Here is a 14,808-nt window from a genome sequence, read left to right as displayed (position 1 = left end):
GGGCTTATTCCAAGGGCTTATATAATGACTTGGGTTTAAAATGGGTGCCGGGGCATGGAACCTCCCGGGCTTATATAATGTCAAGGGCTTATATAATGCCTTGGGCTTAAAATGGTGTGCCGGGACATGGAACCTCCCGGTCTTATATAATGCCAAGGGATTATAGGCATGGAACCTCCCGGGCTTATATAATGCCAAGGGCTTATATAATGCCTTGGGCTTAAAATGGGTGCCGGGGCATGGAACCTCCCGGGCTTATATGATGGAGCACTCTCTTGAATGGATAAATAACTTCATTGATAATCATTAAGTAAAACAATTTAAACAAAATATTTCTTCAAGTGCAATGCATTCCAAGGTCGCTTGAGTAGCCGTCCCTGATTATCTTCTAGGTACCAAGTATTAACTCCGACCTTTCTGAAAAGTTTGTATGCCCCTTCCCATCGGGCATCTAACTTCCCTACTTCCCCTGCTGTATTAACCCTTTTCAACACAAGCTCCCCTTCTTGAAATTCCCGATTCTTGACTTTTCGATTATAAGCTCTCATCACCCGAGCTCTATAGGCCTCCATTCTGCGAGCTGCTCTCGCCCTTCGTTCTTCAATCAGATCCAATTCTTGTTCCCGGGCCCCTTCTTCTGTATCTTCATATGCCATAATCCGAGCCGAAGGCTGTCCAATTTCTATTGGCAGGATAGCCTCGGAACCATACACCAGGCTAAAAGGTGATTCTTGCGTGGCAGTGTGAGGAGTGGTGCGATAGGCCCACAACACACTCGGGATCTCGTCTACCCAGTCCTTCCCCATTCCATGCAACCGAACCTGCAAAGATCGAACAATAGTGCGGTTGGTTACCTCTGTTTGACCATTACTTTGGGGATAGGCGACCGAGGTGAAGGCCTGCTTAATGCCCATCTCTGCACACCAATCAGCCAGTTTCTTTCCCTGAAATTGCCTGCCATTATCCGAGACCAACTTCCTTGGGAGGCCAAACCGGCATACTATATTTTCCACAAAAACTTCATCACCTCTCCTTCTGTTATTCTTGCCAAAGGCTCCGCCTCCACTCACTTGGAAAAATAATCCACGGCTACCAATAAGAATTTCTTCTGTGCCCGGGCTTGCGGGAAAGGTCCTACTATGTCCAGACCCCATTGATCAAAGGGGCACGAGGCCCATACTGGGTTCAGAGTACTTGCCGGGCTATGCTGTACATTGCCAAACCTCTGACATCCTTCGCAAGACCGGGAAATTTTGAATGCATCAGTCTGCAAAGTGGGCCACTAGTATCCTGACATCAATACCCTTCAGGCCAGACTCATAGACCCTCCATGGTTTCCACACCCCTCATGCACCTCCCGCAAAACATATTATGTTTCCCCTTATACCAAGCATTTGAGCAAAGGGCCCTGATAGGAACGCCTATATAGCCTTCCTCCCAAGATAGAAAATCTGAGTTCCTGTCTCCGTATGTCCCGAGCTCGTCCTTTGTCTGCTGGAAGGTCCCCATTGGTAAGGTACTTGACCATCGGGGCCATCCACGTATCTTCTCGGACAACCGGCTCTAGGGTTTCTATGGCAGCCACCAATTTCCTCTGTACCAAAAATTCTCTATCATCATTTTCCCCCGTGACAGCTCTTTTAGCCAAAGCGTCTGCTTCCATATTTTCTTTCCGGGGTATCTGCTCTATGCTCAAAGTAACGAAACTGGCCCCTAGCTCTTCAATTATCTTACAATATTTTATCAATTTCTCCTCTCGGGTAAAGAAGGTTTTCTTCACTTGTTGGACAACCAACTGTGAGTCAGAGTATATTATAATATGACTTACCCCGACCTCCCGAGCCTGTCTCATCCCAGCTATCACAGCCTCGTATTCAGCTTCGTTGTTGGAGGCCTGGAAATCCAATTTTACGGCTATTTTGATTTTCTCCTGGGTGGGTGAAACCAGGATGACCCCTATACCACTGCCTCCAACACTACTGGCTTCATCTACAAATACTCTCCATACTTCTTCCTGACCAAAAGTGGCCACCTCTGTCAAAAAATCAGATAAGGCCTGGGCTTTGATGGTCTTACGCGGCTGGTATTCAATATCATATTCTCCTAATTCCACTGTCCACTTCACAAGTCTCCCCGAGGCATCTGGATGAGTCATGATCCGCCCTAGGTGGCTGTTAATAAGGACAGTTACTGGGTGAGACAGGAAATAAGGTCTCAATTTTTGGGCTGTTATTATCAAAGCCAGGGCCATCTTCTCAATCTCTGTATATCTAACTTCCACCCCCTTCAAAGCATGACTAACGTAGTATACAGGCCTCTGATCTCATTTTTATTCATTTATTAAAACAGTGCTTACCGCGCTCTCTGTAGTAGACAGATATATCCACAACCTTTCCCTCGGCTCTGGCTTAACCAAGATAGGCAAGGTAGCCAGATGTTCCTTCAATTCCTAAAAGGCCTGCTCGCACTGCTCAGTCCAAACAAACCTCTGGGCCTTGCGCAATATTTGGAAAAAGTGATAGCTACGATGAGCTGACCGAGCGATAAACCGGGCCAGGGCTGTAATTCGTCCGGTCAATCGCTATACCTCCTTGATTGATGTTGGCGAAGGCATTTCCTGCAACAGCTTCACCTTTTTTGGGTTGACCTCTATCCCTCGTTCAGTCACCATAAACCCCAAAAATTTGCCACTTTTCACTTCGAACATACATTTGGCTGGATTCAACTTGATCTCATATCGCCGAACTTTGGCAAAGGTTTCCTCCAGGTCGGGTATAACACAATCTCGGGTCCTGGATTTCACCAGTATATCATCCAAATATACCTCCACGTTCCGACCCATCTGCTCCCGGAACACTTTGTCCATCATCCTTTGATACGTGGCCCCTGCATTTTTTAAACCAAATGGCATGACCACGTAACAAAAAGTACCTCCCGATGTGATAAAGCTGACTTTATCTTGATCCTCCAGGGTTAAAGGAATTTGATGATAGCCCTGGTATGCATCCATGAAGCACAGCAATTCACACCCGGATGTGGAATCCATCAACTAGTCAATCCGGGGTAAAGGATAACAATCCTTGGGACAAGCCTTATTTAGATCCCGGAAGTCCACACATATCCGCCATTTCCCTGTGGCCTTTGGTAGCAGCACTACATTGGACAGCCAGGTAGGAAATTGTACTTCCTTAATGTGCCCGGCCCGTAATAACTCCTGGACCTACTCGGCAATCACTTTATCCTTCTCGGCCCCGAAATGTCTTTTCTTTTGTAGCACAGGCCTGGAACCAGGAGTGATGTTGAGTTTATGCTCTGCAACATGAGATGAAACTCCCATCAAATCATCTTGAGCCCAGGCGAACACATCCCTATTCCGAATGAGGCAACTTTTCAATTGCTCAGCAAAATTTGTCAAGCCCCGGGCCATCTTGACAGATTTCCCTTTTTGCCCGAGTACCAGCTCCACTTCATCATACTCGCCTTTAGCTTTTTCCACTGCACAAACTTCCCTTCCTCCCTGTCCTCCTCCTTTCCGGTCTGTCTTGCCCTCTTGTAATCTACTTTGACCGTCTCGGCATAACATTTTCTAGAAGAGGGCTGATCTCCTCTGATTTTTCCCACCTTATCCCCCACAGAGAACTTAATCTTCTAATGATAAGCTGAAGCCACAGCTCTGAAGGCATTCATAGCCGGCCTCCCCAAGATGACGTTGTAAGAAGATGGTGATTCGACCAATGTAAACCTCGTCATGACCGTTTTCTTCACATTTCCCGACCCCAAGGTTACGGGAAATAACATTTCCCCTTGAGGCTGTACGGTGTGCCCGGCAAATCCATACAAGGCTGTTTTTACCGGGCTCAACTCATACCCCAGCAGATCCATCTGCTCAAATTCTTCTTGAAAAATGATATTCATCGAGCTTCCCGAGTCTATGAACACTCTTCGTACATCGTAGTTAGCAATCCGAGCCTGTATAAGCAAGGCATCATTATGTGGCAGGTTTACCCCTTCCAGGTACCGAGGTCCAAATGTGATGACTGGCCCTGAACCCCGCCTCCCTTCCTCCACCCCCAAACTCTCCCTCCGGCTCCAAGACTTTCTGGCTCGGTTCGAATCTCCGTCAGTAGATCCCCCGAAAATCATGTTGATAACCCCTTTAGCTGGCCCCTCTCCTGATTTTCCATCCTCCTTTCGGGGACCTGCCTCTTGTTTCCCTCCCTCTCGGGAAACAATGTCAGTCCTGGAAAGAACCAACGCCTGTGGCCCCTGGATCCAAGGCGGACCCCGGGGCATTTTTTGAACCGGCTTACCATCTCGGATATAGGGTTGCTGTCGTCTCTGCTGTAGCGTCCGGCATTCATTGGTATAATGTGTGCCTTCCTGATGAAAAGCACAATACTTCAAAGATTTTTCCCTAGAAACAGGGGTTTGAGCTTCAGCTCCTACTTCGAATACATGCACAGCTCTGTCCTGGACTACTCTGTGTGGTGCATACCGAGACAACCGCCCCATGCGGTCCTGACTTTCTCTGCTTTTTCCCTGTTCCCGACCTCCTTCTCTCTGGATCAACTCCTTCTTTTGCTTCTGGGCCTCCTCCATGTTAATGTATTTCTCGGCCCGAGCCAACAAGTCCTCAAAATTCCGGGGTGCTTTTTTCACTAATGACTTGAAAATTCCCCCTCCCAAAGAACTTGAGTAAAGGCAGTGATCTTAGTCTCCTGGGCACAGGTCAGGACCTCCAAAGCAGCCTTATTGAATCTTTTAATGTAGGCTTTCAAAGACTGTTCTCCTGCTTACTTTGCTTCAAATAGGCAATAGGCCGTTTTCTTATACCTCTTGCTACTGCTAAAGTGCTGCAAGAACACTTGCTTGAAATCTGCAAATGATCGAATTCTCTGTGACTCCAACTTCTCAAACCACCTTTGGGCAGAATCCACCAAAGTGGTTAAGAAGACTTTACACTTAATCTTGTCTCCATAGCAATGTAGCATGGCCACATTCTCAAACCGAGCCAAGTGCTCTTCTGGGTCAGTGCTCCCATCATATTCTCAGATTTTGGCCGACTTGTAATGGGATGGCAAGGGCTCCTCTATCACCTCCTGTGAAAAAGGGCAACCCGAGATCTTGACAGACCAGGCCATTTTGGGACCCTCTTATTCTAACTTCTGTATCTTCTTCCTGAGTTCATGCAGCTCATCCGCCACAAAAGGCTGAATTGAGTGCATCCAAGAACTTTCCTCCTCTTCACCTTCTCTGGTTTGGGAATTAGGGTTCGGATTACCCTGGTTCCCTTCTCCCTCCATTGTTATTTCTTTTGACTGTGGCTGCCTTGCAGCTGCTAACGATTTCTGTATCATATCCTGAACATATGATTCGAGCGGCTCAATAGGAATAACAATATTTCGACCCTGCTGGGGCCCTTCCAGTGGTGTTTGTTCACGAGAAGCCATATCTACGTCTATAGAACAAGCTTCCCACAGACGGCGCCAATGATGATGGTTTGCTAAATCGGGTGCCCGGGCTATCAGGGTAGTGATGTGGGCCTGATCAGATGGCCGGGCTAGGAAAGATGATGCGTGATATGTGATCTGTCCATTCCTGATAGAGATGATCTACACACAAGGAAAAGAAATGAAAGCACGTTAGTGGGGCGCCGGAATCTTTTTCGGTGGGGCCACTCCGATGCTTAAGTCAGACTCAGAAATAGAGTGGGCTTTTTAGATAAAATGAGTATAGTGATTTTAAGCTCTTAGATGGACATACCCTTACTGATACCTGATGCAAGACATTTATAGGCCTTGAAGTGAAAGACAACCTCCGCAATTTCAGGGTAATGGCCACGATCTGGATCGTGGGTACAGGGTCGCCCACATTCATCTGCCTCACACGATCAACCCAGAAGACTCGGATTTATGGCAATTGTGGTGATCGTGGCCCTAAAAAATAGGCTTAGACTGGGTCATAAAGAATTGGTCTTCTCGGCCTGACTCCTTCATCCGGGATGAGTTAATCCCTTGCCTCTGAGTTATTAATCCGACCTTCTCCAGCCCTGCTACACTTGTCTTACCCTAGCCCAGATACCCCTGACTTTCCGGGGTATCACCACTCCTCCCTAAAATAATCAGGCTAAAAACCTACTCGCTGCCCTGACTAGCATTCGTATTACCTCTGCCTTATCCTAGCCCTGATACCCCTGACTTCCCGGGGTATCAGTTACAATTTACAATTGGATTAAAGATGTCAAAATGAGTTATTTTTATTGGATCCGTCCATCCTAACCCACCAAATTATCCAAATTGGTGATTAGTTTATTTTATTAATTCGTTTTATAATTTCTAATTGGATAGTTGGTCTCGTATCAAAACAATTTTCATAATATTATTGATATTCCCATAAATACTCGGGTCATGGAAGATAAATCATATATATTATTTTTTATCTAGATGCCCGCATAAGTAAAGAATCTATGATAAAAATAAAAATTTGAATTCAACTTGAACTCTTATAGGTTTCGCTATAAATATCAGGTTTGATTTATTTTTAATGACATTGAGAATATACACAATCTCATACACAATATATTGCACACTTTAATATGCTGCATATTTTCTTAGAGTTTTCTTCACCCATAAGTCTTATATTGACCATCGGAGTGGCGGCACCGGAAGATTCTTCCGACGGCCATTCACGAGCTGTTTATTGTGTGTAGTAGACCAGTTGAGTTTTCCGACGCCCATTCACGAGCAGTTTATCGTGTGCAGAAGACCAGTTGAGTTACGAAGCCACGGTGGAAATGAAATATCTCATTGGAAAAGTTGTGACGTCTACCCAACTTTTTTCGGTGATAACAATTATATATAAATTAGATTGTGAAAATAAACTTTTACAACATTTGTAATTATGTTATGTTTGGAACTAATGAGGACTATTTCGTGGGGCATGTATATCAACACTTTCCATGGCAAAAAGCAAGTGGAGTCTAAGTTTATTGGTTTGGTTCCAGCTTTAACATTGACTTTGGAAAAAGAAAAAGTCAAAGTCAATGGCTTGTTTTGCCTACAAAAAGGGCCATAATGGGGCCTTTCTTCTCTCTGGAAGGTGCCCATCTTTTCGCAACGTGACACAATTCATCCTGGCCAATTGAACTTAATTTGGATGCAAAATTTTGATGGTTAAATTTTGTCCCACTTAACGAATGGAGTATATTTGACTTTTTCATTCTTAAATATTTTTAACATTTCTTCAAATTTTTTTTAAAAAAATCATAAAATTTTCATGATATTTAAATATTTTAACAAGATTGCCACACTATTTTAAACAATTTTTATGAGCTAATTGCACCACGTTAAACTTGCATTCTATCTTTTTCTCCGTATATGCGAGATGTTGCAAGATTATTTCATATCGAAAATAGTAATGGTTAGGTGCTAGGTAGATTAATCGAAAGTGCCGATTGAGGTGATATACAATTTAAAAGATTTGAGTTATACTGTTATTACCAATTATAATTTTGATAAAGTGACAAATATTTGATCGGTCTTATAATTAGTATCAGAGTTAAGGTCGCATGCTCGATTTTCATTAATTGCAAGGAGTACAATAATTATCCTTCTTGGGTAGATCAAACGAAACGTGACTTTTAACTGCTGAGTTGAACCGTTATCATCAGCTATAGCTTTCGGTGAAGCGGCAAATGCTTAGTACTACATAAATTTTGGTGGCTATAAGAAAAAAAATTCAAACAAAGAAGGGATTCTAATTTCATGGAGGAGTTGGAGCAAATGTAGAGTAAATGGACGTGTATGTGATAGAACAATGGAACTCTAATATCTTCGCAATGGTATGCTATTATCCACTTTAAGTCTAATCCTCATGGATTCTTTTGGTCTTCCACCCAAAAGACGTCAACCAATGAAAATATCATTCCATATATTAACTCATGAACTTTCATTTGATATTTTAACGTGAGACTTTGGTTACATTCCCAACAATATGAATAAAAAATAAAGTTAAAGTATTTTAGAAAGTGTATATATTTATTTTATTTTGTGTCGCCCTCAACTTTTATACACTCGCCTCAACTATGAATAGAAGATCAACACTCAATCAACTTACAATCATCTCCATGTATTTTAATGAGATGAAAAGGAACGAATTCCTTAACCAAACGTGGTTCACTCACTTGAAAAAAAAAGGGAAAAAAAGATGTATGCAATTATTAGAACGAGAAAAAATTGTGTGGATTAAGAAGGATGGTAGGCGTGCACTAGTCACTACACCAAGCAAGTTGGACTTTTCACACAATGTGTTCTACCCCGTAAAAGAGCAACGCAAAATTTCTTTAGTGTCGAATATATGTCATGTCTCCATCGCTAAATCCCCTCAAATATTTAGCAATCAATAATATTGCTTTCCGTGCAAAATATGTGGTTTCCATTTGGGAGTTTTAATTCGGGACAAATTTTCGAGAAGAGAAACGTGTCTTTGATTTTGTAGTGGGGAAAAATAGGAAATTGTTATCGTAGATGTCAAATCATATGAAAATTTGTTTAGATTACAGTTATTTTAAGATTTGAAAGTCTTGTTTTTGGTTAATTAGAATATAATAAATTTTTTTCCTAGAGGGAAAAGAAATAAAATTTACGATTTCAGCTCTCATAAATGTCCAACACCATCATGGTCGAGCATATAACAATTTTGAAGATTAATGAAAAGGGATATTAAAAGTGAATCAAATAATTTGAAATGCAATACAACAAATTGAACTAGAGTTTTAGGCATTTATATGAAAGTTCTAGGTTGTACTTTAATGGGGCGTTGAGAAATAGTGCATTGTGTGTCTTTTGTTGTTGTAGCTGAAGGGACTTGAATCAACTTGTGGGAGGAGACCAATTAGTGGCTGGGATGGTGGGCATTTTTGAATTCAAAGACTTGTTGAGATGGTGTGATGATTTGATTTTAGTAGTAAATTTGTGACCATGAATTTTGGAGGACAATTAATCATCAATCTCATATTCATAACGAGACTAGAATAAATAATTGAATGATTGGCAGCAAATAAATTTCAATTCAAGACATTTAGAATTTGTGCATTTTTCCGTGGATCACACTTAACAAAATAAAAAAATAAAAAAAATTGAACATTGAATGGTTTTGATTTATCATGATAATGCCTTTATATCAATTATTATCCATCTGATTAACCAATGTATTAAAAGAGAGAAAAACTTCAATAACAATGAAATGATAGTAAAAAATCAAAACAAATATAGTAGTATCTTAAAGATATGATCGAATCAAAGTGAAACATGAAAGACAATGATGACATAAATATAGTTTTCTTTTTATTTTATTTTATTTTTTTGAAAGCAAACACACTTATATTAAGTTGTCAAATAATCGTTTGATACAATATTAAACAACCAAGGTGGAAGACCACCATTAATCCATTCCAAGCTCGACGGCGAATTCAAAGCTCTTCTAGCTGGGCAGTATGCAACAGAATGATGATTTAGAGGCGGATGAAATTATTGCTATGGATACTCGACGTCTTATGAAGTTGCTGAGATTTTCTTCGATCAAACACATTAGACGACAGGCATGTTATTCCTCTCATGTAATTTAACATATTGCAAGTATTCAAAGTCTAAGGCGAGATTGTGAATTTTATATCCACAACTTTTGGTGGGTATCGACGGATCAGTAAGAAATCATGAACTTCTTGAACGAAGTCTTGTGTCAAATTCCATTTTATAGTGGAAAAAAATGTCGACCCCAAAAGATAATTTCTTAGTGCTAAATAAAACGTTATTGGAAGTAGTGTTTTCATAATCGAACCGATGATCAAACCGATCTACCTAAAAAAATGGTCCAATCAGTTAGACAGTTTTAACCGGACGGTCGAATCGAAAAATTGTTTATATAATTTAATATAATAAATAATATATTTTGAATTTTAAAAACTCAAAAATCATATAAATAGACAAAAAATATATATTTAAAATAATTTGAAAGCTAAATAAATATGTAAATATATTCAAAATATCAATTATAGTTATAAATTATTTAAATAATAAATTTTTTAATTTTTAAAAAAACCAATAATTATTAAAATAATTTTTTAAATGAAGTACAAATTCTAAATAATAATGTATATATATATAAAGTTTTAAATTTTCAAAAAAAAAAAAAAATTCAAAAAACCAGTTCAATCGGTTTTCCGGTTCTTGGAGACGTTCCGGACCGGACCAGCGATCGGTTCCCGGTCGAATCGGCCGGTCCGTTCCGGTTCCAAAAACATTGATTGGAAGACTACATTAGAAGTGATTAATTTTATATCAAGCACATATCATGTACGCTTTGCACAGAAGGGTGGAACCAAAATCATGGATGGGATTCTGAAAACAGGGAAAAAAAACCCATAAACCTTAGCCATTTCACCTAATCAAAATTATATTTTCATAACTTGGTTTACAGAAAATGAAAAACACCAAGCCAGTTCAAACACTAATCTGATCCGCCTCGAAGCCATCGAACAAAGCCTGTTCTTGGTGAACTGGAATAATGGTCCCCAACGTTGGCCACAAATAGCGGATCCCTCCTGTCAAAAATGTCCTCGCCACTACCCGAGCTAGATTGATTTGTCTCATGTTCTTCAACCCGTTCCAGTTCTTTAGTTAGATCATCCATGGTCTTTCTCAAAGTGGCTTTGTTCATCTTCCCTGGCTCTACCGTCGAGACACCCACCATGGTGATCTTGGGAAGGAAAGGCGATGATTTTCCTGTGTCTTTCTTTGTAGAGTTCACATTTCTGCATGTAAAAGTCGCAATCTTGAATATCATAAGAAGAAAGAAAATTGATTTGAGGAGGAGAATGGTGAAAACCTTGAATTGACTATGTTTTGCTGGTTGTGTTGCTTCAACCAGGGGTGACTAAACCAATCTCCAAAAGGGAACCGAAAATCCCGGAGATGCCCTTGTTTACCATCAGCATTAGATGATGTTGCAGGGCTCGGAACTTGAGTGTCCTCCACGAATTTAGAATTGGATATTAAGTTACAAGGTTCCTCAACTCTCAAAAAAGAAGCTGCACTCCTGCAAAATATATTCGTCAATTATCAGGATAAACTCGCAAGCAAAACGCATTATGCTTACGAAATAATATTGTTGAAAGGTAAGAAAGTACTTTTTCTCAAATGAGTCGACCATATAAGGGAATTTGGGTTGAATTCCAGTGGCTTTCCGCAACCATCTATTCCCAAGAAGAACTCGGTCTACAGAGTACAGAAGTTGAATCTCTGCAGCCTTTGATACGACACTCAACGGTATACCTGAATGGCCCATCTCATCCAGAACTTCCTGAACCTATCAAAATCCAGAGACATTTAGCATAAACTAGGAACATACATCAAAATCTTTTCAAATGTAATTTTGATTGTGTTAAGTAGTACAAGACAGTAGACAGACGTATTTGTACCTCCAGAGGCTCAAAATTGCTCTCTCCCATCTCTTCAATAGCTTCGGCAGAGAGGTTGTCATCACCAATGTCCCGCCGGCGCTGTAAATTCCGTGTCTGAATTAATGCCTGGAAATGCTGATCTACTGATTCTTCAAGAATGTTATCGAGCATGGTTTTGTCGAAAAAGTATGGAGTGTACCTATAAAAGAAGCATCATGAATATCACAAAACGAGATAGGAAAAAATGATGAATTTGACCAAAGAAAGCTACCATAAGTTGCGAATACAGAAATTCGTCGAGAAATTCACCCAATCAACATAAATGGTATGTATCATCTCACCACTTGATACCATCGGTCGTTGCTATGGCTATATCCAAGTTTTGAGCACTAAAAACAGGAACACCGACCATTTTCTTTTTTCCATCACCATTGGGTAAGGTCTTCAAAAGTTTATTGGCTTCCTTGACCTGAAGGAAGTGAATTATGGAAAATCAGGCCAAGATAGCAAACTTGTCATTTGAAGGGGTTTTTTTTTTTTTTTTTTGTTTTTTTTTTAAATCAGGTTTTGTCGTGGAAAAATTGGTAATGCCCTAACCTGTCTCTCGTTCGGAACAAATTGAAACAAATCAGGCTTTTCCTGTGTATCACATGAATTAAGACGAAACATTAGGCTTAAGAAAACCGTATAGAAAATGAAAAGTTACATGCTGCTATACATAAATAAGGTTGCTAGTCAAAATTCGAAGAACAAACAAATGAAACCTCAATTTCTGATAACGTTAAATTTGCAAGGAATATCACCATTCAGAGTCATGTGTTTCGCGTCAAATTTTATACCTTAGCACTCACATTGGCTTGTATGTCATCACAGAATTCATACTGAGCATATGACAAAAATAAATGAATAATTGCGGCACATGATTTCAGTAGCCGATTGACTGCTGTTGCTAATGTTATAATCACTAGAGGTAAACAATAAGTAGACTCTCTCAGAAAGCACAGCGAAACATAAATAAATGAAGGAACCAAAAACAGTTCAAGAATTCAAAACATAGTCAAGATTCACCACTGGAATGAAAGAGATAGTACCTTAAAATGCTCATACGCAATGTCAAGACGGCACGCGCCAACCACACCACTGGGTATATTGAGCCGTCTTACATAAGAAACTGGAGATATAATGAGTTAGAAGTTTGTCACCTCAAACCAACATCAATATCCTCACCAAAATCTTGAAAAGAGGAGCTCACAAGCATTTAGACAAAGACATCTAATTGAACATGGCGACAACAGAATAGGATAAGAATCATAAACATTCACATTAGCCACCAATCCAATATAAAAGAAAACATATACGAATAAAAAACGAACTATTTCACCAACCAGGAAAAACATAAAAAATGAGGCTTATAGTTTCAAAGGGCTAAACTTTCTGTGTTTAGTGAGCGTTTCTGAGCCGTTTCTGAGCCACTTCAACAGAAAGCAAAACATGGTGAAACTAAGGAAGATCATGCTATTAAATCATACCAGCATCACCAAGATCCATAAAGAAACGGAACACGGGGCCATTCCTTTCACTCTTGGTCACTGCTGCAAACATTTTCTTCAGCCACTCCGGTGTCCTATCAATGAGATTAACGGGATATATAAGTAAATGGGAAAAGCATGATAGAACGCTCAAAACATGCTAACATCAAATCAAGCAAATGGAAAGAAAAAATTTTGCAACATGGATAGGCCAGTAAATGCCAGTCTATCGAGAAAGAGAACAATGTAATTCACAAACAAAGTTAAAGAATCAACCAATTCTGACAAATTAATTAGGAAACTCAATAATTTTAATATAGTAAGGTGCTGCATATGTAATTCTCGCAGCTAAAAGGATCAATTTTACATACTTCAAGCAGCCATTAAATAGCAGTAATCCAGCTTAATTGTCTATTCAATTTCAGGAATTTGGTCCTATCATCCACCCTTATTCGAATTTAACAAGAGTCAATGTTTCCTGGCTACATAAATCTAAAAAAATAATAATAAATAAAATCTTTATTGAAACCAACATGCTAACTCAGAACTTGGTGATTCAATTTTTTTACTAGAAGACAAATTGCAGTCTCATCGTTTCCAAATTAAAGCACCGTGGAGAACCAGAATTCCGAATATAAATCAGACCTCAAACCCAAAAAATTCACAAGCAATTTGAAGGGGAGAACCAAAGCATTCTGAAAAAGTCACACAGGAAAATAGTACAGCCAAAAGAAAAGGGCTCATCTTTGCGCTTTAAGCAATTTTCTTCCACAGAAACTTCAGAAACAATTTGCTCGATTGCATATGATATTCATAATGATATATAAAGCACACAGGCCCGCATACTAGAATCAAACAAGAAGGATTTTCGAGGCTTTGTAAACTATGATTAAGTCCTGACTTATACCTTCTGGATATGAAAGGGATGTCAAAATGAGTGGAGACAGCCATTAAACCGGTGCCGGAAAGGTCACACATGCTGAAAACCTGCCCAACAAAAGCAGGTCCGCTACCTCGTCCAGCTGAAATTCGAACTGTAGAAGGGAACCCAGAACCAGCATTTGAAGAAGGCGAGCTTTCGATTGCCGGGGACGCGGAAAAAGGGGTTTCTCTTGACTCAGATGAGGAAAGAGAATCGGGCTGGGCTGAATCCGACTGGGAGACAAGTGAGATTGGCGAGTCCGGAAGGAGGAAAGGGAGGCGAACTTTGGAAGAACGTGGCGGCAGATACGCAGGTTTGGATGTGAGGAAAGAGGATAGATTAGTGGCAGCCGTTTGGAAGAAGTGCGGAAGGTTGGTGGCGGGGCTGTGGCGGCGGTCTCCGGCCGAGGCCATCGGAGAAAAGGAGGAAGCTGAAAGGAAATCTCGAGGCAAATATCTTTGCCGTTTTTCTTTTATTATCGCTCTCAACTATAAAACGTGTTGTCTCATCTGCGATTTTGCAAGAGAATCTTAAACTCGTCCTTTTTTTTAAAAAAAAAGAAAATATTTGTTAAATATATATACATTTTGCCACCAAAATTAGAACTTAAAAAAATATTTTTTTTAAAAAATATCTATAAAATCCAAATGTATAATTTGAATAAGTTCAAATATTTCGACACAGAGCCGAAAAGGGGCAAAAAAAATTTAAAATTTTTAAGCTTCAAATCAAGTTCAAACCCAAATATAATTCGAGTCGAATTCGAACATTAAATTTTTATTAACATTAGACTCCCACTACACATGAAAATAAAATAAAATAAACGAAAAAAACTCTCTGTTTTTTAAATTTTCGATAAAACCTATTGCAAATAGCTTACTTTAAAATTAATTTCAAAT

At 39.9% G+C, this 14,808-nt stretch overlaps 2 protein-coding genes across 2 annotated transcripts; both read right to left on the bottom strand.

The window, feature by feature from the left end:
• Positions 1-3,648: 3,648 nt before the first annotated feature.
• LOC140861682 (uncharacterized) lies at positions 3,649-4,599 on the bottom strand. Its single transcript, XM_073264701.1, has one exon. It carries the CDS (start codon positions 4,597-4,599, stop codon positions 3,649-3,651), a length of 951 nt encoding a protein of 316 aa, XP_073120802.1.
• Positions 4,600-10,372: 5,773 nt separating this feature from the next.
• On the bottom strand, positions 10,373-14,383 carry LOC140865246 (uncharacterized). The gene is made up of 9 exons (XM_073269813.1): positions 13,895-14,383; positions 12,988-13,082; positions 12,550-12,629; positions 12,056-12,097; positions 11,800-11,927; positions 11,477-11,657; positions 11,186-11,364; positions 10,885-11,094; positions 10,373-10,810 (listed from the first exon to the last, which is right to left on the bottom strand). The coding sequence occupies exons 1-9, from the start codon at positions 14,320-14,322 to the stop codon at positions 10,507-10,509; spliced, it is 1,647 nt and encodes a 548-aa protein (XP_073125914.1). The 5' UTR covers positions 14,323-14,383; the 3' UTR covers positions 10,373-10,506.
• Positions 14,384-14,808: the final 425 nt, after the last annotated feature.

Source organism: Henckelia pumila, chromosome 4 (genome assembly GCF_033568475.1).
Source record: "Henckelia pumila isolate YLH828 chromosome 4, ASM3356847v2, whole genome shotgun sequence".
NCBI classification, from domain to species: Eukaryota; Viridiplantae; Streptophyta; class Magnoliopsida; order Lamiales; family Gesneriaceae; genus Henckelia; species Henckelia pumila.
This window is presented reverse-complemented; position numbering and strand designations above follow the sequence as displayed.

What these genes read in the sequence shown, in the direction of transcription:
- LOC140861682 (XM_073264701.1), bottom strand. Translation starts at nt 4,599, where the DNA reads ATGGAGGAGGCCCAGAAGCAAAAGAAGGAGTTGATCCAGAGAGAAGGA.
- LOC140865246 (XM_073269813.1), bottom strand. Translation starts at nt 14,322, where the DNA reads ATGGCCTCGGCCGGAGACCGCCGCCACAGCCCCGCCACCAACCTTCCG. An exon ending in TATGGATCTTGGTGATGCTG is followed by an intron (nt 12,630 to 12,987) that starts GTATGATTTAAT and finishes TTATATCTCCAG; the next exon opens with TTTCTTATGTAAGACGGCTC. An exon ending in TTGTTCCGAACGAGAGACAG is followed by an intron (nt 11,928 to 12,055) that starts GTTAGGGCATTA and finishes CACTTCCTTCAG; the next exon opens with GTCAAGGAAGCCAATAAACT.